Source organism: Cicer arietinum, chromosome 1 (genome assembly GCF_000331145.2).
Source record: "Cicer arietinum cultivar CDC Frontier isolate Library 1 chromosome 1, Cicar.CDCFrontier_v2.0, whole genome shotgun sequence".
Taxonomy (NCBI): domain Eukaryota; kingdom Viridiplantae; phylum Streptophyta; class Magnoliopsida; order Fabales; family Fabaceae; genus Cicer; species Cicer arietinum.
Window position 1 is genome coordinate 40,271,773 of NC_021160.2, and position 27,124 is coordinate 40,298,896.

The 27,124-nt window shown below is 27.5% G+C and overlaps 1 protein-coding gene across 2 annotated transcripts; it reads right to left on the minus strand.

Moving 5' to 3' along the window:
• Nucleotides 1-10,303: 10,303 nt before the first annotated feature.
• Nucleotides 10,304-13,126, minus strand: LOC101507545 (myb family transcription factor IPN2). 2 transcript variants are annotated; one of them, XM_004488496.4, is made up of 6 exons: nt 12,805-13,126; nt 12,627-12,703; nt 12,116-12,173; nt 11,910-11,976; nt 11,634-11,676; nt 10,304-11,233 (listed from the first exon to the last, which is right to left on the minus strand). In XM_004488496.4, the coding sequence occupies exons 1-6, from the start codon at nt 12,980-12,982 to the stop codon at nt 10,565-10,567; spliced, it is 1,092 nt and encodes a 363-aa protein (XP_004488553.1). In that variant the 5' UTR covers nt 12,983-13,126; the 3' UTR covers nt 10,304-10,564. The 2 variants fall into 2 exon arrangements, with proteins under 2 accessions (XP_004488553.1, XP_004488552.1); XM_004488495.4 differs by having other exon boundaries at nt 12,107-12,173; nt 12,805-13,125.
• Nucleotides 13,127-27,124: the final 13,998 nt, after the last annotated feature.

Below are 27,124 nucleotides of genomic sequence, written 5' to 3' on the forward strand. Positions count from 1 at the left end.
TTGCCAGAATATTGAGAAGACTAGAAAGGTTTCTATTGGTGTGTCTGGAGAGGCAGAAGAAAAATACTCAAAGTCCGAAGAGAAAAATAATATTTGTTTGCTATTGAATTATAGTGTATTAAGATATCGACTATACTAGAGAAAAATCTCTATGATTCAAATTCAATTGATATTTGATATGAGTTAATTATAAACAAAGTTTAATATTTTGATAAATAATATCTTATTAATTTATCAAAGAAAATAATTTTTAAAATAGTCAAAATAATTCAAACTCTTTCTTTTTTATGTGTTGTTCAATACCTCTACGACCAACATCAGAAGAATGATAAATTGAGAAAAACAATAAAAATAAAATAAAATATAAGGTAAGGTAAGGTAATTAATAAAAAGATAGTCAATGCAAAACAACCAAACTACCCTAATCCTATCTTAATCAAAAGTTGTTTCCTTGTCTTGTTTCCTTTGCTTTATGACAAAAGCATATATAACAATATTTAACGACATCACCAACATCACTTTTAATTTAATTGGATAAATTGAATCCTCTAATAGGCCAACAACTAGGCAATATTCAGGGTGACAAAGCACTTTTAAGACTACATGTTATGTAAATTTAGTAAGGCAATCTTAGCTTGTTTCCTTGTGACTTTGTTTGGTTTCTTTTTCTTTGAGAGTATGAAATTTTAAGTGTTTATGAGGGAAGAAAGGAAGGGTTGTCACTTGTGGGGACAAAAGAAATTTCTTTGCTTTACTTTGTAAGAGCTTAATGTGAAGAATTTTTAACGAGACCCAAAGTTGTGATTGAGATAGTTAACTGATAAATAAAGTACTTGAACTAGTTAATTTCCGTTTTAAGTTGCTAATAATTAATGACTAGGAGCCTCTAATATGGTTTAATTAAATTTGTCGACTGCATCACGTGATGCGACCATAATTTTGCGACACTCATATCAGGCCGCAATTGCGGTGTAATATGGTTGCATTGGGGCCATAACAAACTAACTTTGGATCCGCAAGGAACTAACTTTGTATAATAGATTTAGAGAGTATTTTTAAAGATTAATTATATGTATGATTTTTTGGTAAAAAAAAAGTGATTGATAATAAGATAATTATGAGCTTTTAGAAAACAAAAAAAGAATATATGTAAGCTATAATATAAATAATAAATTGTATTTGATGTTAATAAAATTACCACAATTGCGACTGCATTCCAATCACAAATAAAAAAAATGCTGTGGCAAGTCTTTCCAATAAATATTCAATTGAATTTATTGTTTAAAATTGTATAGTTCAATATTTATTGAAAAGACTTGGTAAATTTTTTATTTTTTTATTTTTATTTATGATCATATTAGTTGACAATAATAGTAAGATTTTTTTTATGGCAACATAAAATTGGATTAACCTGCTATACAAGTAGAAAATTTTACTCTATACTCCCTCCTCTGTTTATACACCCCCAAAATTTAAATAAAAAATATTAAAATACCTTCACATTTATTAAAAGTTACAATTTATTTCATTTCCTCATTTTAAGCTTTTTGAAACACACGTGAGTGTGAATATATTCATTTTTACTGAAAAACATTTTTCAAGTTTCCCAGTATAGAACATCACTCCAACAAACTTGAAAAAAAAATTCCGATATAGAACAAACTTCCAGAAAATATTTTTGAAGTTTTCCGAAACTACCAAAAAACCTATTGCGAGTTTTTCGGAACTACCGGAAAACTTTATTTCAAGTTTTCCGAAAAAAATAAACTACCGGCAAACTTGATTGTGACTTTTCCGTAAGCTACCGGAAAACTTCATCCACAAGTTTTCCGGTAGTTTGATATTTTTATTTTAAATAATTTTTAAATTAATTTCTTTATTTAATTTTTTTTATTAAATTAGTATGTATTTAATTTATTTGATTTAATTATTTTTTTTAGTGGGTAGGATTAGAGGTAAAGATGACAAAGTTGTCGGAAGAATCCGTGACTTAGAATCTTCATCGTCTATAGATGTTGCTCCCGAAAGGGTTCGTCTGACATCATCACATAGAAGACGATGATTTATTATGGAAGATGACGACTTGGAGGAGCAGGCTGATATATCTATCGTTGAGGAGGATCAGGCGGTATATGAGGAGGTATAGCACAACAAGAAAACAAGGATTTTGTGAGGGCCAAAAGCCCTCACAAAGAGCAAGAAGCAGCCACAAAGGGGGAATTTGTGGCGGCCTTAGACAGCCACAAATACGGTGGTCACAAATATTTGTGGCGGCCAAAACCACCACAAAGTTTGAAAAGTACGTTGCCTTTTGTGAGGGCAAAAGCCGTCACAAACGCTTGCCTTTGTGAGGGCATATAGGCCGCCACGAAAGACAGACTGATTTTAAAAAGTTAAGCCTTTGTGAGGGCCCAGGCCGCCACAAATGCTTCCCTTTGTGAGGGTTTAGGCAGCCACAAAGGATCATCCAATTTAAAAAATTAATATTTTGTAAAGGCTTAGGCCGCCACAAAATATTAAATATATTAAAAAATTAATTTTTTAAATTCGAAATTAATACTTTATTGTAATATTATATATAATAAATTAATATGAATATAAATTGAAAATTTAAATTTAAATTACCATTAAATTTAAATTAAAATTAAAATATAATATCAATATAAAATAAATTTAATATATAATAAACTAATCTGAATATAAATTAAACATTTAAATTAAAAATATAATAATACAATTTAATTATCATTTAAATTAAATTTAAAATATAATATTTAAATTATAATTATAATTAAAGATTAATTTAAATTATAAATAAATTAAAATTAAAATTAAATTAAAATTAAAATTAAATTAAAATTAAAATTAAAATTAAATTAAAATTTAAATTAAATTTAAATTTAAATTTAAAATAAATATTATATATAAAAATATAATATTAATAATAATTAAAGTGATTACTACCAACCCAAATAAATTTAAATCAATAAAGTAATATAATTTTTAAAAAAAATAGTTATATTAAAATCAATAAATTTTAATTTATATGTCAATTAGGAGAGCATTAATTATTTTGCAAACAATATAATAAATTAGTATCAAGACTAGTATAATTATATAAACCGAAATAAAATTTTAAATGATGTTTTTTTAATAATCAAGACTAACAAAAAAATATCAAGACTAACAATCAATAAACTATATTAACAAGACTTATAATAAAAAAATAATAATAATATCAACAATTTTAATAATGTTTTTTAAAAAAATAGTTATATTAAAATCAATAAGTTTTACGTGTGTTTGAAACTTTTATTTATCATATATTAAGTTAACAACATCATTTCTATTTTTTTAAAAATAAATCTATAATAACACATATTACTAATCTATATTTTAAAAAAAATATAAATATATTTATAATATAACATAGATATTTACTAATCTAAATTTAAAATGTATAAAATACTAACTTGATGTCTACAGAGCTTAGAACTCTTCGAAGTAATTAACAACCACTGTCAAAATAAAAATTCAATAATATTAATTACATAAATAACTTCAAATCAAAAATACAATTAAAAATAAAAAACTAAATATATAATATAATATAAACTTACCAAAATTGAAGGAATATTTTTTGTAAAGAGAAGGTGGAGAGAAAATTTAGAACGGGGTTTAGAGAGAAGTTAGAAGTGAAAAATGATGAGAGGAGTGGAGTAATATATATAGGATTTGGTTGATCCTTTGTGGCGGCCAAAGAAGCCACAAAATGTAATAGGTATAAAACTTTGTGGCGGCCTGGGCGGCCAAAAAATGCCACGTAACTTTATTCTTTTGTGGCGGCCTTTGTAGCCACAAAATGCAAAGGCTCAGGACAAGAAAAACACCATTTTATGGCCAACTTTATAAATATTTTGTGGCCGAATAAAACCCTCACAAATTAGTGACCGAAAAAGCCCTCACAAATGTCAAAATTGAAATTGGTCTTTATTTGTGGCTGAAAAAGCCCTCACAAATTTTTAAATATTTAACTTGATTTTGTGGCTGCCTAAGCCCTCACAAAATCACAACATTGTGATTTTGTGAGGGATTAGGCAGCCACAAAATCCACCTAAATTTTTAAACATTTGTGAGGGATTTTTCAGCCACAAATAAAGACCAATTTCAATTTTTGTATTTGTGAGGACTTTTTCGGTCACTAATTTATGAAGATATTTTTCGGCCACAAAATATTTGTAAAATTGGCCACAAATTAGGGTTTTTCTTGTAGTGTAGGTGGTACATGAGGAACATCACATGCATGAGGAGAATGAGGAGGTACCTTTACAAGAGGAGCATGATGAGGTACATGTACAAGAGGAGGGACCTGTATAGGAGGAGGTACATTTACAAGAGGAGCATGATGAGGTACATGTACAAGAGGAGCGACCTGTATATGAGGAGGCACCTGTGCTCACACAGTATCCCAGATGATCGTATGATCTTGTCGGTCCTTACTCAATATCGACATCACGTCGTCGAGACTATGGTTTGATCAAGTAAGTTAAATTAATTATTATTTATGGTGTACTAAAAATTATTTAAATGAATTATTATTTATGTCGTTTACTTTATATTATTTGTGATGAAATATAATGAAAATAAAATAAATAAAATACTAGATGAAATAGAGCGACAATAAACTAAAATAAACTAATAACAAGTGATTTTGAACATACTTTTTTTCTTCTTCATCTAAGCGTCCAATAAATGCATGCCCCTCCAAAGTATTAGATAATTAATGGTTGTGAACTCCACAAATTATTTTATTGTCCATTTTGAACCATCTTTTAATGGTTTTGATCTAAGTTTGAAAAAACAATCACATTTTTTTGTTGAACTACGAGTTGAACTATCAATATACTTGTATTTTTCTCCTTTGTATTTTCCTCCCTTTCTCTCTTGTCTCTATATCTGATGATAACATTAACTTTATTTTTTATACTGATTTCTTTAGCCCAATTCACAACAACATCCCTTATACAAAATATCTGAAATAAATATATAATAAAATATAATTAATCACAATAATATATTTTTATAATATTAATTATAACAATTCATACTTGATTTGTGTCAAAAATGTTTGTAGTATCAACACATGTTTTATCAAATAATAGTAGCGGTTTATCCATATCTGTTAACATTTAAAAAAAAATGGGGTGTACTGGAAAACTTGTCTATGAAGTTTTTCAGAAGCACCTTCTATATCGAAAAAGTTGAAGAAAATTTTTCGGTACACACAATTTTCTATTTTGTATCAGAAATATTTTTAAAGTCTTCCGGTAACATCCTTTTGTTCTGGAAAACTTGTAAAAAAATTTTTGAAAACACTCTATGTAACGGAATTCTTCTAAATAATTTTTTAGAAGTTACCAAAAAACTTTCACTTTTATCGAAAATATTTTTTACTACTCCAAAAATAATAAAATGGTAAAAAAAAGTAACTCTTAATTTTATAAAACGGTAAAAAAAAATTAAAAATGTTTTTGATATTTACATAAAACTTTGGGAATATAAATCTAAAAATGAAGGTACATGGTAAATTTTTTCTACCAAGTAAACCTCAAGGGCTTTCCTTTGAGTTGTTTTCTGAAAGGTCCAATTGTTAACATCTTTATAACAAATTGTAATATATTGGGGCCTGAAATACTCTACGTGTGTTGGTATGTGGTTAAATGGTTGTACACATAAAAGAATAAATACCAATTTTTTATGAAATAGAAAATAACTTTTTTATGAAAGTAGTGTAAAATTTCAAATTTATTACTAAATTAGGGTAAGCCGTGGACTTACCCAATATATCTAGTTTTCATTTTGTAGTTTAACCAAAGTCATGCTTGACAATATCGACTTCAATTTTTTTTTTGTTCGTTGAATAAAGTTGTATCCAAGAGGAACCACTTAGGTTTATTTATTTATTTTAAATTGTAAAGTCGTAAATGTGGTTAACGACTTCTATTAGTTTTTTTTTTTTTTTTTTACATATATATATATATATATATATATATAATTCACATAGTTGTTACCAATTTATTATTATTAACTTTAATCTTCTAGTTCTACGTGATGAAGTTCTAGTAATTTATAGTTTGACTTGAAGGTAAATAAATTTTGATTAATAACTATTTCAGTTAGAATTTGAATATAGATTTTCTCAAACATTGGTCATTAACTAAATATAATTAATGAATTGAGCCTAATTACTTGCTTAATTTGTTTTTTTGTTTCAAATAAGGTTTAATTGGAATTTTTATTCTTTTATTTTTATCAATTCATAGAATGAGTTCATTTATCTTAAAATTTAACATTTTTGGTATCTTTCTCGGGGTTTTTTAACTAAAGAAATTGTGAATTAACATATTTTACACGACATAACAAACGATCTTATGAATAGAATACAAAACTATTTTAACAAACATAAATTGGTTAAATTCTAATTCTATTTCTAAATAGAATACAAAACTTTAAAGATAAATTTATTAAATTCATGATTAAAAGAATATTTGACATAATTAAGACATTTCACTTGCCTTAAATAGTGAAATTAAACATTCATTCTTTAGGACAACTATTTCTATTATGTTCCTCATTTTGACAATAACTCTATTTTTTTTTTTGGTGGAGCTACATCTATCTCATTATAAATTCTATTTATTTATATTTGATCTACCTTTGTTATGTCTTCGCATGCTACCATTAGGTTTAATGGTGGAACTTGAATTTGATGACTAATATTGTTCACTTTTAAGAAATTCATGGTTATAAATTTTGTCATATAGTTTAATGTATAAGTTGGGTCAATATCAGCAATATAATTTACATTGCAATGAGCCTATGATACAATCATATGTGAACATAGTCACACCACCAAATATTTAAATTAATTTGGTATATCAATGCCCCTCACTGAATTTGTGAATTTGTTTTACCTCAAACTTGCTCGAGTCCTTTGTATATTTGTTCAAGTCACTTTTATTTTCTATTTTCATTTTATATGGATTAAAAGTATTAATTTTTTACAATTTTATTTTAAATAAGAAATAAAAGTGAATAAAAATAATTTAGTAACTAAAAAGTTGAATTTTTTTTATACGGACTAGTGTTAAAAAGACCAAAACAAAAATAGGTTATTTAGATCTAACAGGATGCAACATCGATGCTCACTTGTTAAAAAAATAAAATAAAAATTGAAACTTATTTAGTCTTTAAAAAAAAAATACCAAAACATAAATCGCATAATCTATAGACCAAAACATACATAAAGTTTGGTAATTATTAGTCTAATTTTACTTACTGATGTAAAAAATATTATTTGAATTATTTCGATAGTTTTTTTATACAAATTTTAACCACTGAAACATGATATCCAAAACATAAATAATATTTTTTGGGTGCAATATAGTATTGATTTTAAATGAAGTGGTAATGATTTAACATGTGCATTGAAGAATGTGCATGCATGAGCATGAGAATGAGAAGATGTAGAAGTAGCTTCCATAAAATGAGAAAGAAATGAGTAAGAGTTATCTAAGATCTGTTTCCTAAATGAAGATGGGTAGGATTGCTTTGAAATAGTAATAACAACATAAAAAAAAAAAGGTAATTAATTTGGCTATGCATCTTCTTTGATCTTTAAATTGTTAAGACTCATAACTTTGTACACATAAAGGTAGAAGCTTCCTCGATATTTGCACGCATGGAAGTGCGTTGTATTCTTCCTTCCCTTTTGGCTTTATAGCTTTTTCTTCTCTCTCTCTCTCTCTGAGTACTACATATTAGTGGAGCAAGGGAGCTTTCTTGCCAACTTGCAGTGTGCCTTAAAATTAACTCTGCAACCAATAAAGGTTGTAGGCGTCACCCTTTTTTTTATCACTTAAGAAAGAGAAGCTTCATGGTTATTTATATTCTATGGATCTAAATCTCATATAAGGAAATAGAGACAATCTCAAGGTTTATGCATGTGTCTTTGTATGCTTGTTTATATTTATTTCTTTTAAAGCTTTTGTTTTAACAAGCTGGAAGGCAAGCCTACCCATATAGGCTCTTCATAAAATTAATGTACCAAAAGATTACTACATATTATCTAAAGAACACCACCAAAAGAATTGTCCTTCCTTTTTTTCCAACTCTCTCTCTCATGAATTTAAAGCTTATATCTCTCCCTCCTTTCGCTTGATGAGTTATAGTAAAATCTTTAACTAAATGCATCAGGTGCCAATATAGCATGACAATGGTAGTAGATATTCATATTAGTTGAGAGTTTCATCCCTAACAGTGACAATACAGTTCTTTAGAATTTGGGTTGAGTAAAACACAACGTGTTAATTTACGGTGATGACTTTAACTTGAATGAGTAGAACATGACTTTAACTTGAATGGTCTTATAGTGATTACTTGATATCGGGTGGTCCAATAAATTTTGAATAAACTCTTATACAATCTTTGAATTTTTGTCGGACTTAACTCAATCCTAACAAAATCGACTTGTAATGTTAAAAGTGTCGCTCTTTATAAAATTTTATAAAACTTTATCTTTTAGTAATGTGATACTTAAGTATTTTTGTAGTACACTTCTCACGTTTATTTCCTAATACTCTATTGAACTTAGTGCATGGATATAAATAATGGATGATTCGACTGATAGAATTTTACATTAAATTTAATTATTTTTATAAAATAAATTTATAAAGTGAGAGTTGTGATTATTTATAAATTGTTATAATAATATTAAAAATATAAAACAATTGCTGGATTGAAGAATCAAATCTTGAAGAAAGTATTAAATAAAATGAAACTCTTGTAATTAATTAGAACATGACATGTTACTCTACTAAGGTTATATAAACTATTTACTTTTAAAAAACAAGAAAGTAAATAAAGGTAGACAAAAATAGAAGGTAAGAAAGAAATATTGGAAGTGAGAAGAAATCTTGTGTGATAAGATAGAACCATGTTGTCCTGATCATGTTATTCTCTCGAAAGGAATATAGAGCAGTAAAGAAGAAAAGACAGATACTCTCTGTCGGTTATCAATCTCTTAGGAACTTGAAGAGAAAGCTAAGATCATCTACCACTGTACCTCTACACTTCAAAATCACTTGCTATTTTTAAAGTTTATTATTCTTTCTTTTTGCCTTTCTTCCATTCATATCTTTCTAAATTCTTTTTTTTTTATTATATAAATAAATATGCCTTGAGTACTCTAAGATTTGTCTCTCTCTTTCTTAAATTAAATAAATATAAAAAACAAAAACCTATTTTGTTTGGTTTTATATTTTCCCGAGAGATTTGTCTTCAATCATTGAGTAACTAACTTGTGGAGTACCAACTAACTTCAAATGATTAATGTTTAACTTATTTAGTAAAGGCTAATTATGACTTAGTATGCATTCAACAAAGTCATCATCACCTCAAAAGCCTAAACAATCTCAAGTTAAACAGAATTTTTATCTATCAATAATTTATTTAATTATGGTCATAGTTGGTGACAAATTTGGAGAATCCTTTTATTCGAGATGGATTTTTTTTTATGGTGAAATTTGAGATGGAGTTAAACCCTTTGTATTATTAATATATTTTAAAATAATTATTTAATGTTACTTATATTTGTTTTTTACTCACATAATTTCCATTTGAAATTAATTTTTTTTCCTTTAATTTTATTCTATTATCCTAGTTTTCAAACCTCCTAAAATTATGTTATTGCTGTAAAAAACAAAACCCTCATAATATCAATGTAACAGTAAAGTGCTTCCATGACATAATCTATATGTCATAGTATGGACATTAATGTTACCAAAAATCACTTCTCGAAAAATAAAAATTCTAGGAAAAAAACTGCTTAATAGTGACGCAGAGAATGTTCCACACATAGTGTCAGAATAAAGAACATTAGAAGTGGGTCCAAGAAAAAAGATACAAAGAAAAATCTATGTGATAAAAAGAAGTAAAGTTTATATGCTTGCTTCAAGTTTTTCTCGTCTATCATAACAACATGCAGACAAGTATTCATGATGAGATGTTGATAATATTTTTTTAACATTAAGGTTTTTACCGAAAAAAATATTCTAATAATCCAGAGTTTAATCAACAGATAATTAAAGTCTGATCAAAGGTTGTTCCTGTCAGAGTTAAAATTAGGATACTGATCAATTCATCTTTAATTGAAATTTATTAAATTAGTTGTATTGATGGTAAATTTGTTAAAAAAAAAATTATAAAATCAATAGTTAAAGATGTAAAGTAAAACATACAAGAGTGAAAGCTCACATTAAGCACATTTAGGAAGTGCTTTAATAACTATATTATAGTTAGAATAATTAAGACTTTGGTTTGCCATGCAAAGGCATTATACCACATAACACTAATTGAGAGAGGAAATATCCCTCATAAGAACTAATGATTTCAAAGACCAAATTTAAAACCCTAAAAAAGTTTCACATAATGGATCAAATACATATACCATAATTATAATTATCCAATAATCTAAAAAACTATAGATAATAATCATTATTAATTCTCATCCAAATGGTGAGCCTCTACCTTGTGCCATGGTACCAGTACTAATCATAGGACTCATCCTTTCTGAATGAAGTGGTGCTCTTCTTGGTGATGGCCTTTCAAGTTTCATAGATCCATCAAATTTCTTTTCACCTAAAATATCCCCTTGAAGTAAATTTTTTGTATCATAAATATCTGATATAGTGTCAATATCACTACCTCTATCCAATGATGGTGGTGCAATTTGAATTTGATGATCTTCTAAGCATGATGAAGGTGTTCCCAAATCTTGAAGCCTTAAATCATCACTCCACATTAAAGGGCTTTTTCCATTTCCACTATAAGGGTTAGGGTTAGGCCTCTTTTTTCCAAGACATAAACTATCATTGATTTGCATGAATCCATGATCAAGTGGTTGTTTGTCCATGTTTTGTTGTAGGTGATCAAGTTGATCGCCGCCGCCGCCGCCAAAAAGATCAAGATCTTGAAAAGATGAAAAACTAAGAGGTGGTGAACCAAATTCTTTCAAGAGTGCCATATTTTCAGGCATTCCTTGAGGTCCAACAATAACACTACCCTTTAAGTTACTTGCCATGTTTTCACCTGCAAGTGTTTGATAAGCTTTCTCCAATATACTTTGCATGTATTTCCCTTGAGCTTCAATCCTTAACTGAAGGTGTTTTTGTACCTGCCATGCAAATAATATATAATTATTTAATACAAATATTAAAGTATGCATATTTTGTGAAAATATTTTTTGTTTCTATTTATTAAAATATCTATAAATTTTAACTTGTTGATAAAAATATGTGAGACTCTTAATTAAAATAAACAATTGAAATTGCGATCAAATGATAAAATGTTAGTTAACGATGATGCATTTTTTAAAATAATGAAAATAACTCTTTAATATTTTCATTATTTTCGAAAACATTGATAATTGTTTAAATCAAAAGTCTTTTATTTCTATGTCAGGAAGTAAAATTAACATAATTTTTTTAAAATAAAAATAAAAAAACACTTTCGCAAAATAAATGGAAGCTTTATTTATTTTTTATTTGGAATTTTTTTAAAGTTTGTATGTTTACCTCAAGCTGTTCATGAAGTCTTCTTTGCACCTCAATTTGCATCCTAATTGCATCAACATGTGTAAAAAAATTAGGCAAAAGAACAACTTTGAAAATCTCTTCAAATTTTCTTTAAATCAATTTTGGTTCCAATTATTAAAACCATACACATACTCCCTCCAAAATAAAATATAAACAAAATATAATTACTAAAACTAAGATCAGATACATCAGTTTTTCTTATATTTCATTGAGAGAGATGAAGTATAATGGAAGAAGGGAATTAAGCAAGCATACTCATTCATGTTGCGGCCAATCATGGCAGAAGAGGAAGCAGTATTTCGTTGCAGTTCTAAAGCCGAAGCTGACAGTGCAAAAAGATTTTGTCAATATAAAAAGAAACTGTCATGTGTAAAGATCATAAAGTTCAAAGTGCAAAAAAACAAGTATATATATATATTGAGGAACCCTAGAAAGATAAAAAGATCCGTCACCTCTCATACCATCCTTAATTGAATGATCATTGAATTCCTTGTGGGGTTGCTTCCCAAGCCTAAATTTCTATCCAATAGAAACAACAAAAACAAAAAGAACATCAAATAAATTAAGAGACACATTAAACCAACTATATATATGAAAGGTAATTGGACCCCTACTACATCTACAACAAGTTCTATGGTTATTAGAGAAGAACAATATTAAATCGAAAGGGGTTTTGATCATCTTCTCCTGTATGCAGCGGTACGACAACAAAGTACTACATACAATTTTATTATACAACTGTTGTAAGAGATGATCTGAGTCCATATTAAAGGAAATCAGACCATCTTCCACCATACAGCGGTGCAGCAAAATCATCTTATCAATTAGGACACTAGACCATATATAAGTATAAAAGATTTCCTGCACCGCTACATGGTAGGAGAGGATCTGAGTCCATATATATATAAAAGTGTTATAAAAAGCAAAAGAGAAGGTTGAAATGAAATATGGTTAGTTTTGTAATATTCAAACCTGAAGATGACTCTTGAGGTGGTAAAGGGTGAGACCCTTGACACCCATAACCCTCATAATAGTTTTAGGAGTGGCCTCTACAAAATTGAAGAGATAAAAAATATCTTAGTAATGATTAAAAAAAAGAAAAGAAAAGAAAAAAAAAAAAAGGTGTATGTGAAAGAATGAAGAATAGTACTATCAGGTCCTCCAAGTTGAGTAACAGCATCAACAAAACGTTCATGGAGTTCAACAGTCCAACGAAGACGAGGTTTAGGGTCAGTTGTGAGAACAAGACCAGAGTCACCTTGAACACACATGGGTCTGTCATGTGAATTCATAGTTGAAGGCTTCTTTGGAGGGAACATTCTCTCCATATCTCTCTCTCTCTCTGCAAAGAGAATACTCAGAGAGATTCAAGAACAAATGCGGATGCAAAATAGGGAAGAATAGGGTGCGTTTTTGAAGGAAGGGAATGGCTTTGGTTTAATGTAACCTTCACAAAGTATAAAGCATGTGAGATGATGAGAAGGAAACTAGTATAGCCTTACTTAAAAGAATGTATTCAATATTATTATCGATTATTTTTATTTATTTTTTTTATAAGAAATTAAATAAAGCTATCTTATTCCAACATGCATACCTTCCTTTAGCAAAAGACACCTCACTCCCTATTCTCTCTCTTTTTCTTTCTCACTCTAACATCGCCACCTTCATAATTACTATATCATATGCATGCATGTATAGGGATCTCCATTTTGTGTTGAAGATATTTTGCGGTGAAATGTAAAAAATTATGGTCACTTGAAATTATGCTTGTGAATATTTCAAATTTCACAGTATTATAGTCGCAATTATGGTCGTAGATTGCAATTTAAAATCATGGCAATTAGTAAGGAGATTTCATATTTACATATTAATCACGTTTGTAGTTGTTTGATCAAGATCGAACGGTAACATCATTTATTTATTTATAATTTAAAATATTTAGATTAAATTTAACATTTGATCTTTATTGAAAACTTACTGATATTCTGAATGCAAATTTACCGACTACATTCGGCAGGACCGTCCTTGACAATTTTGGTGTCTTATGCAAAATTTGAATTTGATACCCTATTTTATTTGTATTCATGTTCCTTCTTTTATTATTATAAGTCATATAACGATAATGAATTACATTATATTATGCAATATTAATTAATACGTTATGTTTATTTGATACATATTAATCAATTCATTTTGAATCTTATGACTAAAATAATTATAATGAATTTTGTTATGTTTTATGTGATCAAAACACTTTTGTATGACAAGATTTCATTTAGCATTGATCTCAACAAGAGATAATTTTTTTTGAGATAAGAGTACAAATGGACAATTGTTAGTAAAAGAGATTCTAACAAAAAATAATTTGAATTTTTTTATCTTCTTCACAAATTTTAGGGACCAAACATAGAATATGAGAATTGAAAAACAAACTTCTCTGTTTTCTAAAATTTCAATTTTAATATAAGAATAATAAAAAATCGATAATTTTTTGTACATATTCCAATAAATGGTTCAACTATTTAAAATAGTTAGAGTATTTCAGAAGAAAAATATTGAACAACATAAATTTTGACATTTTTTAATTATATAATTTTTTATCCTATATTTTTTTTTTATTATATGATTTTTTTATACCATAAAAATAAAATTTTAATACTCCTAAAAATTTAAACCTCTAAATATCCTTAAGATCAACACTAACATCTGGATTCCATTGCATAGTTTATTACATTCCAAATAGAGGTACGCTTTATTAAATTTTAGATTTATATGCCTAGATATATAGCTTTTTGGTGGCATCATGAAGGAGGGCCTCAAGCAATGATGATGATGGAAAATTTGTAGGCTATAATTTTACATGAATATTGAACAATGTTTGGTTAAAGCATTATTAAGGACATAATATCTACTTTGGCCGTTTATGTATGCCTGGGGCATTTCGTGGTACGACACACTTTTTAGCATAATTATTAGTACGAAGATATAAGTGGCCTCTCAGCTACAATGGTAATAATAGAAAGTGTTGACTTTATGTCATTACCATGAAAAAGTTTCCAATCATATATTTGACAAATTTTATTTATTTATTTTAGGATTGATTTGTACAATGAGCATATTGACATAGGATTCTTTTAATTGGAAAAAAACGGGAAAAAATATGACGAAGTATTATTTTGATCTCAAAAATTCAACGCAAGTATTGAATGAGAAAAAAAAAATGTGCAAAGGTAAATTTGAAAAATAAATGATTGAGATCAAAATATTACTGTCTTTATTTTTTTTTTCAACATGAGGGGATCCATTTGCTATTTATAATTGGAATTATGTGTAATATATATAACTCATTATTTCTATATGGAATTATGGATTGCTTTCTCAGATAAAATTCCATTTTCATTTGCTTTGATCTTTGCGGAAACATAATGTTAAACTGGTTCTTGAACTTTCACAAATAAGAATATGACAAGTCCAATTTAATATTTTGTTTATTGTGAAAGTCTGATTCATATCTTTTGAAATAATAAATGTATCTTCTTGTGAATGTTTCTTTTTCTAAACAATTCTTGATCATATCTTTGTGTAAATAATTCATATATTCTTGTGATAAATCTTGATCAAATCTTCTTGTAAATAATTCATATCTTCTTGTAGATAAATCTTGATCAAATCTTCTTGTAAATAATTCATAACTTTTTGTGATAATGTTGATCAAATCTTCTTCAAATCTTGACCATATCTTTTTTTTTTTTTTTTTTTTAATTTGGTCAAAGATTTTCTTCAATCATAAATCTAAATAAAATCTTATTTTATATTATATTCAAAAACATGAATATTCTTCAATACTCTGTGAAGTCAAACCTTATTCTCGTAAAATAATTTTGTTAACATCAAAATTCTTAGTATAAAACCAACTTGGTTCCAATAAGAGAGAGATGGAGAAGAAGGTTACTTGAGCTAGAAGGAGAAAAAGGTTGCCCTGAGATGGAGAAAAAGAACTAAATAGCAATCCCTTTTTCCCTAAAACACTCATGAACCAACATTTTTGAGAAAAACGTCATGAACAATTTGAATCATATCTCCAAAAAGAAGACACCCCTTCAAACTTACAAGATATACACAACCAAGAATAATCGTTAACTCTAATACTAACAAGAACTTGCTTTTTTTTTCCTTTTAAGGTGCAATCGATTAAACACATGATGCCCTTCCTTTCATGTCTTTCTCTCAAGAGCTCAATCACACAAGAAAATGAATCAAAAGAAATGTTAAATCTTGGTTATACTCTTAATTAAATGAATGAATCAATCTTAGAATGAAGTAACATGACAATATTTAAAGAGACGTGGTTCAGTTATAAAAGGATAATATAATGCAACAGAAATAACTATTTTGAAACTACTAAAACTGAACTCCGTAGGTCGTATGAGTCAGCAAAGACACTTAAAATCATCTAATTAAAGAGCGAAGGAATTGTAAATAAGGTGGTTAAGGTGAGAGTAATTAGCATTGAATGATTTATTAGGATCATATGAATTTTCGAATGAGGTTGTCAGTGATTTTGTTGGTGGTGGAGAACATTATTTAGTTTATGAATGATTTGTTGATCCTATGGATCGTCTAATAAGATTCTAGCATTTAGTGAATTGGGGAGTTTGTTTATTTACCTTAACTAGATATAGTTTTTGTTTTGTTTTTTGGTTGTCTACACTTTTAGTACCCTTGTACTCCAATTAATTTGACATTACTTTTGCTACTTAAAAAATAAAATATGTTTGGTTGTTTCATGATTTTTCTTGTGGTTTGGTATGGTTAAATATATGGTCTTAGTGTTCTCTCAAATTTTGTTTTAACTATATACTATTTTCTGTCAAGTTTGGTTAGATATAGAGATAAGTAGTGATTTGACAATAACTTGACACTTTATCGTGTGAAAAATATTGAGTTAAAAAACAAATGTATTTTTATATTATTGGTGTGCCTTCATGCAATATTTGATCAATTTTAAAATGTCATGAAAATCGATCTTGAGTAGGTTTAATATTGACTTTCTATATATTTTATGTGTTGGGTCATGAAGGGAGTTCGAGAGATCATCGACATTGAATCAATAGCAACCACACAAGTAAATTAAACATCACATCTTCACCCAAAACCTTAAGGTAATGTGTATATGGGTCGTCTCACTTATATATTGCTCAATATTCTTTTTTTCGTTCAATATGAAACTTTTAACTCACATTTACTACACAACAATATTTCATCGAGTGTGAGTCTATTTCATTCATCAGATGATGCTCTGCTTAAGAGGAAGTTTTTTCATCCACATACACTTTCATCGCTGTTGTCGTTGCATCAATGGGACACGTTGCTTGAGCACCCTTTAGTAATCATCGACTCTAATACCAGTTGGTCATGAGGAGATCTTGGAGGGTTCATCCATGTACAACACAAGTCAGTTAGACACAACATCTTAATTAACACAAAACTTTAAAGAAATAGGTATATTGATCCCCTCACTTATATATTATTCAATATCCAACTTTCTATTCATTATAAGACTTCTAACTCACACTTGCTACACAATATGAATGATATTTGCTACACAATATGAATGATATGTGGATCCAATTAACTATATATTAGGAAATTGTTGGAAAACCAACAAGAGAAAATATCTACACAACTATAACACATTCACATAAGAAATAAAAAGTAATAAAAGACAACTCATAAATTATTGTCGTTTAACACTTTATTCCTAATCCATATACTCTAACAATAAAATATTTTATCTCTTGCATCCATAATTATAGATATAAATTTTTTTAACTAATTAACATACATGATCACACGTATTATAGCTCATGTTTCATTTTCATCATCACTCGATCGATTAATGAGATTGATGCAACTTGCATTCAAACAAATCCAACAATTTTGGTGGAGATGTTTCTTTCAACATAATCACTTTAATTTGTGGAACAAGTGTCATTCAAATTATTCTCACTAATTTTTTTATTGTACTCCATTGTCAATCTTTCACCTCACTTGATTTTTATTCTTCCAAAGCACAATCAAGAGTATAATATTGGAGCAAATATCATTGGAGTGTGAAGTTTATCCTCCTATAAAATAAAGAAACATCCAAGTTCAAATAGGATCATTTCACATATTTAAAATGTCAACAATGTTATCTTTTTTTTATATAAAACTTTAAAAAATTTCATTAAAATTTTCAAACAAAACTTATAAAATTAACTATTATCTTCAATATAATGCAAAATTCATTAAATTCATAACTTAAACCTTTAAATAAACTCATATTTTCATTCTTTATTTGATAAATTTGATGTTGTTGAAGATGAAAATATGAGTTTATTTGAATATTTGAGTTATGCATTTGATGAAATTTGTATTATATTGAAAATGATAATTAATTTTATGGGTTTTGTTTGAAAATTTTGATGAATTTTTATTAAAAAAAAAAAAGATAACATTGTTGACATTTTAAAACATAAAAGATCAAATTTTCACTTAAAATTAAAATAAAGGACCAAATCGAAAAAATAAATAAATAAATGACTAAAACGTTAACTAAAATTAAGTTAAGAGACTGCGGGTGCTATTTAGCCTAAATTTAATGTAGTTTGGCACTTCATACCTAATTTACAATATCATAGCAAAATGTTTTATTTCTCATGTTGTAATTTTTATTTAGGAAAATTGCAAACGCTAATACTAATTTTTTTGCACAGAAAATTATAAACCATTTCACACAATTTCGCATGAAAAAATTGTTACTATCCCAAAAAAACACAACTATACCTATTCCTCCAATACACCCAACTTATTAGAATTGTTGCGGTAAATAAAATTCAAACTATCCCTTCATATTTATAATAATTAATTTCCTAAACACTACTCAATATGACACTTGGATGAATACCCAATTTGTTACCATAGAAATTGGCTTCACTAAGTTTCTGTAGTAAAGGCTTTGTGTAGTATTTGGTGTGGTTCGTTTGTTGACCTATTGTTTTATTTAGTGTTATCATATTAGAATATCCATTTTACTATAATTTTCTTTCTTATCAAAGAAATGAACTTATCTATGAACAAATTATACACTTACATTTAATGGTACGTGCCATTCTTATTCAATTTCTTTTTTGAAACGCATTCTTATCCAAATTGACACAAGTTTTTCAATGAAAAGAAAAATGCACAAAAATATAACAAGATTCTAAAAGAAGACATGGAAGTGATCATGAGCATACATTTGTATGCATGCTCTTTTCCACAAGCGTGCATGGTCTTTTGGATGTAGAATATAACTTTTGCCCTTCCACAAAATAAAGCAATCAAACTTCAAGTTTTCAATTTGAAAATTACCTTACCTTACTTATGTTTCGGTATAATATTTAAGGAACAATCAATTATGATTTATTAATTAGATTGTACATAAAATGCCTTAATGCATATAGAATCACTAAAGGCGTGTATAGAGGCTACATATCCCTTATTGAGAATTATGTAACCATTTTTAATTTGTTGTCTTCCATAAATAAACATAAATTTAGGAATTTCTTTTTATGATGATTTATAACGTTTTTTTTTACACCAAATGGAGTTCAAATTCGAAACATATATTACGGGTCTCACTCAAGATAAGGGCATGTATATCTTTTTCAAAATAAAGAGAATGAAGTCAAATTTTAACAAACCAAAATTGTTTTGTTACCATGCACGATGAGAAAGCACAAAAAAACAACGTAATATATGGAACCAAACTTTAGGGTATGTGGTTGGTAATATTTGAAGATGTAAACATCAATGCATAAGGTAAGGAAAGGATATTATTGCTATGCTAACTTTTAAATAGAGGAGTGGGGGACCTTTTAATTCTCTCAGCCATTTATAGCTCATACCCTTATCACTTTCGTGAAACAGAAGATTGTCCTTCCATGCATGATATTTATGTAACCATTCATATTATAATTATATGTACCTTAATTAGTGTGCTATCATTGATCCCAACAAATAAATCATGAATAAACTTAAATTTACATACATCTAATTTTTAACCCAAACAAAAAAAAAATTAAATGGTAAAAAAAAATAGAGATAAAAAACGGGACACTACAAAATAAATTGTTATAGAGCGACTAATTTACAAATCAATTTTTTCTCTCTAGCGACCAATTTAGTAGAATTTCTACTGTAAATTTAAAAATTAACATATTTTGTTACTATTAAAATTAAATCACCAATAATTAAATGATATGTCATCTATGTACTAAAATATTATTGATAAAAATATATATAATACCGATACACGCTCTATTTTTTATCGTAAAACTTGTTAAATTGATTTTTCATACAGATATTTAAATCGCTCGCTAAATAAATTTGCTTCCTATTTTTTGAATTATTTTTAATTAAAGGTCGGTAAACTTCTAAAATCTTGTGTTCGCCATTAATTTCATATTTTTAGCCTCTAATAACTTAAATACTACATAGAGTTTTTTTTTAGTGAAATTTGTTACCTTTTTTATTACTGAATTTACACTACTAAAAATATTGAAATATTAATAATATTTCACATATTTATATATATAAACATATAACATCATATAAGCATCATTAATAGTTCTAAACTTCAACATAATTATAAGATTAAAAAAATTAACAAGAAAAAAATTAAATTAAAAAAAAATTAATCATAAATAAAAACTGAGATAAATTACCCGAGTATTGTATTCATTGCAAAATAACAAAAAACCGTTGAAAAAATTGTTAAAAATTTCATGTGAGTTTACCCAACTTTACTTGAGTTTAACTAAATCTAGTTAGGTAAACTCAGTTTTATTTTCGAGTTTATCAAAATTCAAATTTACTTTTTAGTCTATTCGAAATTGATACATAAACTTGTGGAGTCGTATGACTCTATGAGTTAACTTGCAATTTTAACAACATTGCAACCATCAATAACTATACAATCAATAATTGATGCTACATATCTTTGTATAACCGACAATATATCTCTATTAAACTTATATTTTTATATGTATTCCGAAATAGTTAATTTTAAATATAATTTATAATGAATACTATTGTCACTTTATCTAGTTTTTGGGCTTTTATTTTCAAATAAAAAGGTAAATGCATTCTTTTCATTCAAATTAAATAGGGAATAAATGCTTTCTTCTTTGACAATAAAAGGAAGATTCCATCCCAAATGTTTAAATTTGATTACAAAATATCATTCAATAGTTTATAATTCTCAACTCATTTTATTCAAAACCGTCAAATTTTGCATAAATGGGACCCGCCAACTAGTAAACTTTTGACCATATATATCAATTAGCAAGCCAATTAAATTCAATAGATGATTGATTTCCAAGTGGTAGTAAATCTTATAAATCATTGAAATCTAGATGATTAAGACTCTACAATGCCTTTGTATTCCTCTCTTGCTATACTTTATATTATTTTTATTCCGTAATTTGGTATATTACTATTATAATAAAGTCATATCATATTTAGTGACACAAACTAACATGTAAAAAAAGTATAATTATAATTCAATCATCCATTTTAATGGTTATTATATATGTGCTTATGTGATTTAATTAACCAAGCAAAGCAAGTAGACTTCACTTTTGGATTGTGCTGTTTTTAAAAAGGTAGAACTCTATGGAGAAAAAAAAGTGAGATGGGTTATAGTGTTCTAAGGCCTTGTTTGCTTGAGTTTGAAGCATCTTTATGGGCTAGAAATGAATATATTCCACCGTATGAATATATTCCTCTACAATGTGAAGTTATGGGGCCCATCTTTATGTTTAATTCCATCTTTTGCAAAGTCTCATATCTCCCACCCCCAATTTAATGGGGCATCTTTCTTTAGCGCCATGTACTCGGATTACACTTGAGGTTGATTACTTGATAAAATGGATCATATTATTTTAGAACATTAATCTCACTTAATTCACGACACAATCAATTTGGCCTCCTATTGAAAAATTTACAATCTCCATTTTTATTTATTTATTTATAAAGAATAGTGGATTGATAAAATTCGATTTATTTGATTTAAAATATGGATTAAATATATATATATATATATATATATATATATATATATATTTTATTAATCTATTTTTGATATATATATATATATATATATATATATTTTATTAATCAATTTTTGCTTATAAATAAGGCTAGGGAGAGTATATGGTAAAAAAAAATAAGCCGAGTGCTGCCTATTGAAAAAACTTAGTTCCATATTTCTTCTCCATCTATAAAAGGATAATGTAAGCTCATTTTTTTATCTGAAATTACTTTGAAAGTTATTTTATTCTCTTTTTATTTAAATAAGTGGTATTTCACATAAATTTAGTTTTTTTATTTTTATCTATGATAACGTTGTGTGACTACGATGTTGGTTTTTTCGTCGTTGTTGTGTATTGTTGTTTATTTTTATGCCTCGATGCATTATTTCCATAGGTAATAGACTTGTTTCGTTAGTATCGTATTTTGAGTAAGAGATTTATGGAGGTTATCATCAAATTCAACACATTCTCATCGTTATATATAATTTGTCAACACGTGGTGGATTGATCATTTTAGAGACCACATATAACTGGTTGTTAGGATTAAGGTTGTTTGGTTACTTCTCAATGTCTTATGAAATATTTGTGTATTGTTAGCATCTTTGTGACTTTCTTAATCATTAGATTTGATCTCAACTTTCTTTTTCATGATTTCTTATTTGTTCAAGGAGTCTATGCAAGAGCTCAAGAAGGTAGGGATGACAATTAGACCCAGATTCAATGGATACCTACAAAAAATCCACAATAGGTAGGGTAAAGACTCTCATAATGGGTATGGGCACGGAGACGGGTAATTACCCGTAAAATTAAGCGGGTATGGGTGCGGGTACGAGTACTATAGTACCCACCCCACCCCGCACCCGCATTTTTATAAATATATTATTTATTTATTATATTAGTGTTTAGTTTAATTAATTACTTTATTTTATGTTTTAACATCTATAATATCATTTGACCACTACAATATTTATAATTGAAAGCTAAACGTTTGCAAACTTTTTAAGAATTTGATTATCATGAATATGTAAATAATTGTGAATTTATCACTATTAGTTATATCTTATTAATCGCGATTTTATAATTATAAATGCAACTTCCTATCAATTGTTTTTACATATCTCGAATAATACTGTTGTAGAACTTGCAACTTCATAAAGTATTATTATGGATATTTGAATGTGTACTGTAATGAGTGTTCATTTGAAATGTTGAGTTAGAAAATATTTTGGTTTATAATACTTTATGATTGGATTTAAAATATTTGAATAATTTTTAAATTTAATCACAACAATATCATTTATTTATCAATCTATTTTAGTTAAAGCATGAGTAATGAGTACAGTCACTTAGGTACCAATAAGAGTACGCGTATTAAAATTGATACTCAAGAGGGTACGGGTATGAGTATGGGTATTTTTTTAAACTGTGGGTATGGAGACAGGTACTATAGTACCCTACCCAAACTCTATCAATCGGCATCCCTAGAAGAAGGAGAATCAATAAAGCTAACACACATCATCTAGCAAGTGTTTGTTTCTGCCTCACAAAACATGAAACGGGCAGGTAACTTGATGCTAAAGTTTTTAGCTTCTCACATTCCACAACCTCGAAATGTGATAATTACTTTTACAACGTTGATTCAAACATAACATTAGACAAAACTAAATTTAAAATCACTCAGAACATTAAATCTAAAGTAATTAAAAGACACCTTACAATTATACTTGTTATCTGCAATGCAACTGCATACCGAGATAAGTACTAGGACTTATCTGGTTGGAGGTGTGTTATATAATGCATGAGACGCTACGAGTACGTCAATGTTTCTAGATTTCTTGTCTTTTAACACATGCACCTCTAGGGATGACTTCAAATGTAGTTTTGTGTTGCGCCATCCCCTATTATTAGGGATGGCAATTAGACCCATACCCAATGGGTACCCGCAAAAAAAACCCACAATGGGTAGGGTAAAAACCCGCATAATGGGTATGGGCATGGGGACGGGTAATTACCCGCAAAATTAAGCGGGTATGGGTGCGGGTACGGGCACTATAGTACCCACCCCGCCCCGCACCCGCACTTATATAAATATATTATTTATTTATTTAGTTATTTATTTATTATATTAGTATTTAGTTTAATTAATTGTTTTCTTTTATATTTTAACATCTATTAATATCATTGGACCATTACAATATTTATAATTGAAACATAAACGTTTGCAAAATTTTTAAGAATCTGATTATGATAAATAGGTAAATAATTGTGATTTTATAACTAATAATTATATCTTATTAATCGTGACTTTATAATTATACTTGCAACTTTGTATCAATTATCTCAGATAATATTATCATATGACTTGCAACTTCACAAAATATTATTATAGATATTTAAATATGTATTGTAACGAGTGTTCATTTGAAATGTTGAATCAGAAAATATTTTGATTTATAATATTTTATGATTGGATTTAAGATATTTGAATAATTTTTAAATTTAATCACAATAATATCATTTATTTATCGATTTTTTATAGTTAAAGTATGGGTAACGGGTATGGGTACGGGCACAGGGTAAGGGTATGGGTATTAAAGTTGATACCCAAGAGGGTACGGGCACGGGTATAGGTATTTTTTAAAATCGCAGGTATGGGGACGGGTACTTTAGTACCCTACCCAAACCCTACCCATTGCCATCCCTACCTATTATCAAGGTTGTTGGATCTTTACTCAGTTGAACCTCGATACTAGATCTATCTACTCCATTTACGTAGGATTTTCTCTATGACACATAAATAATACATTTGGGTTAAACCTTTTAGGCACGTACCATTCCATTACAGCTACCAATAACATGATACATCGGCCTTGGTGTCTAGAACGAGATGTCACATTTTCTTATCCAAGCAAAATGATATGGACAAGGATTTCTGCAATTGGAGAGCTAATTTATTATTAATTGGTTTGTCCAAATGTTGTAATATTGGTTTGGGTTTTTCTTCAAGTGTAGTTGTTGTTACTTTTCATACTTGGTGTACTGGGCCAAATAGGCAAGGTGTTTTACAAAGATTAGTTTGGCCCAAAATATAAAATATGGATTGTAAGGCCTTTTTATTAGGGGTAGCAATCTTTTGGCTTTGGTGTACTAAAAGTATTTGTATAATTTGCAAAGTATTTTTGTACAATCCTTCTTTAAGTAGATTTTTGTTCATTATAATGATTGGTACGGACTTTTATTAATATAATTTTTATTTAAAAAAAAAAGATATGTGATATTTACTTTCTCTCATTGTATTGTATTATGAAATTGTATATTTTTATTTGTCTATTTATCTCTGATTTTTTCAATCATATAACACAAATAAAAAGTGTTTGACACAAAATCAGTCGGAGTATCCATATGAGCAATTGAAGAAGCATAACTGTGCTTTAATATTTTAGAAATAGAAATTAAATTGAGAAATTATTAGAATTTTAATATTTTTTATTTTAAAATAAATTATTTATCTTTAACATAATATTTATTTTGAAATACAATTATTTAATTTTAAAATAATAGAAATATTAGTTTTATAAAACAATAAATAAAACAAGTTTTATAATAATATAAAAATATATTTTTTTTTAAATAATATAAGGAAATTTTAAAAGTAATTCAAAAAATCATTATTTTTTAAAATAATAGTTTTTAAAATAATAAATAAAATTAACTTCAAAAAAAATCAATTAATTGGATAAAATATGGTTATGAAATTGGTTGTGTTTCTCTAATCGATTTTTGATAACGATATTTAAATTCAATGCTCTCGAACGATTCATCTGTGTTTGTCAAAAAATAGTATCCTTAATGAAATCTAGAAATAAGGATTAACTAGAGTTCACCTTTTTATGAGATTATCAATCATGCAATAGGAAACAATTGGGTAATATGATGTGTTTGTCAAAAAATAGTATCCTCAATGAAATCTAGATAGAGGGGTTAACTAGAGTTCACCTTTTTATGAGATTATTAATCATGCCATAGGAAACAATTGGGTAATATGATAAACTCGCGTGAAATAAGATATTAGAAATCATATTTCTTTTTAAAGATTAGTAGTAATGCTATCAATTAACACAAATTAGCATTGATAAATTCACACAACATAAAGTGTTCGATCAAAGGCTTTGAAAATACTTGTTTCTCAATCAAACTTGTGAAAAGTTCTGTTAAACATTTAATGATTGCACAATTGATAGAAACACAAATTTGAAAGAAAAAAATTCTAATAATGAATCAAATCACAAATGTTGATAATATTTCAAAATAATTTATCTCAACAATTTAAAACTAAAACTTCGACCGCAGACTCAATTTGAAACAGAGAGTTTTCAATATGGAGTGTGGTCTTTAATGCTTGAAGTTTTCAGAATAGGTGAAAGTATTCTTATGGTTCCCAAAGATTTAGAATTGTTTATATATGATGCATGAAAAGGATTTTCTAATTGAAATAACAACTTTGGAACTATCAAAAAATAAATATGCAAACTTGGTGAGTCGGTTTAGATAAGTTGTGAGTCGATTAACACGAATCTTGAAAATCAATTTTGAAAACTACAATGTTGTTAGTCGATTCACAAAATTTCTTGTTTTGTAGTGAGTCAATTAGCAAGCCCTATGAGTCGATTCACATTTTTTAACATAAAAAATGAGTTCGTCACTTTAGTAAATCGATTGACAAACATATAAGTAGATTTACAAAGTCAAATATCACTTAGAAATTATTTGTAATGCATTTCAAAGTGTGTCAATATGATATCAATATTCAACAAAGTTTATGCATGTTAAAATATGATTTTTCTTAAACTCTTTGTAATACAAATGGCATTTGCAATAGATTGAGAATAAGAATCAACAAAGACATATATTTACTATGTAATCTACACAAACCTAGTTTTGACATTACTCAAATACTAAGTCTAATCTAAGTTCTAAGACACCCGTATAGTTATAGTACTTAAGTGAATCACATTAACAACTTAAGTGCATTCACTTGGTTTTGTGCTGACTCTAATTTAATAATAAATAGATAGCTCTTTTTTAAAACAGCTAAAATTAATTGTTAGTTACAAGGACATTGATATGGCGAGACCTAAGCATAAATACGAGATTCTCTACTTTTCCACATTTAAAGTGTATAAGTCTAGCCACTAAACTACTTGACAAAAAAAAAATATTAATAGTATTTATCAAAATGTTAATAGATTGGAATCGAACTCATCACCTTATATCTCTCAATCCTTAAGTCATTCCCTTAATACCCCAAGTCACATTTAAAACAAAAATGCTAATAGAACAATAAGGGGAGTG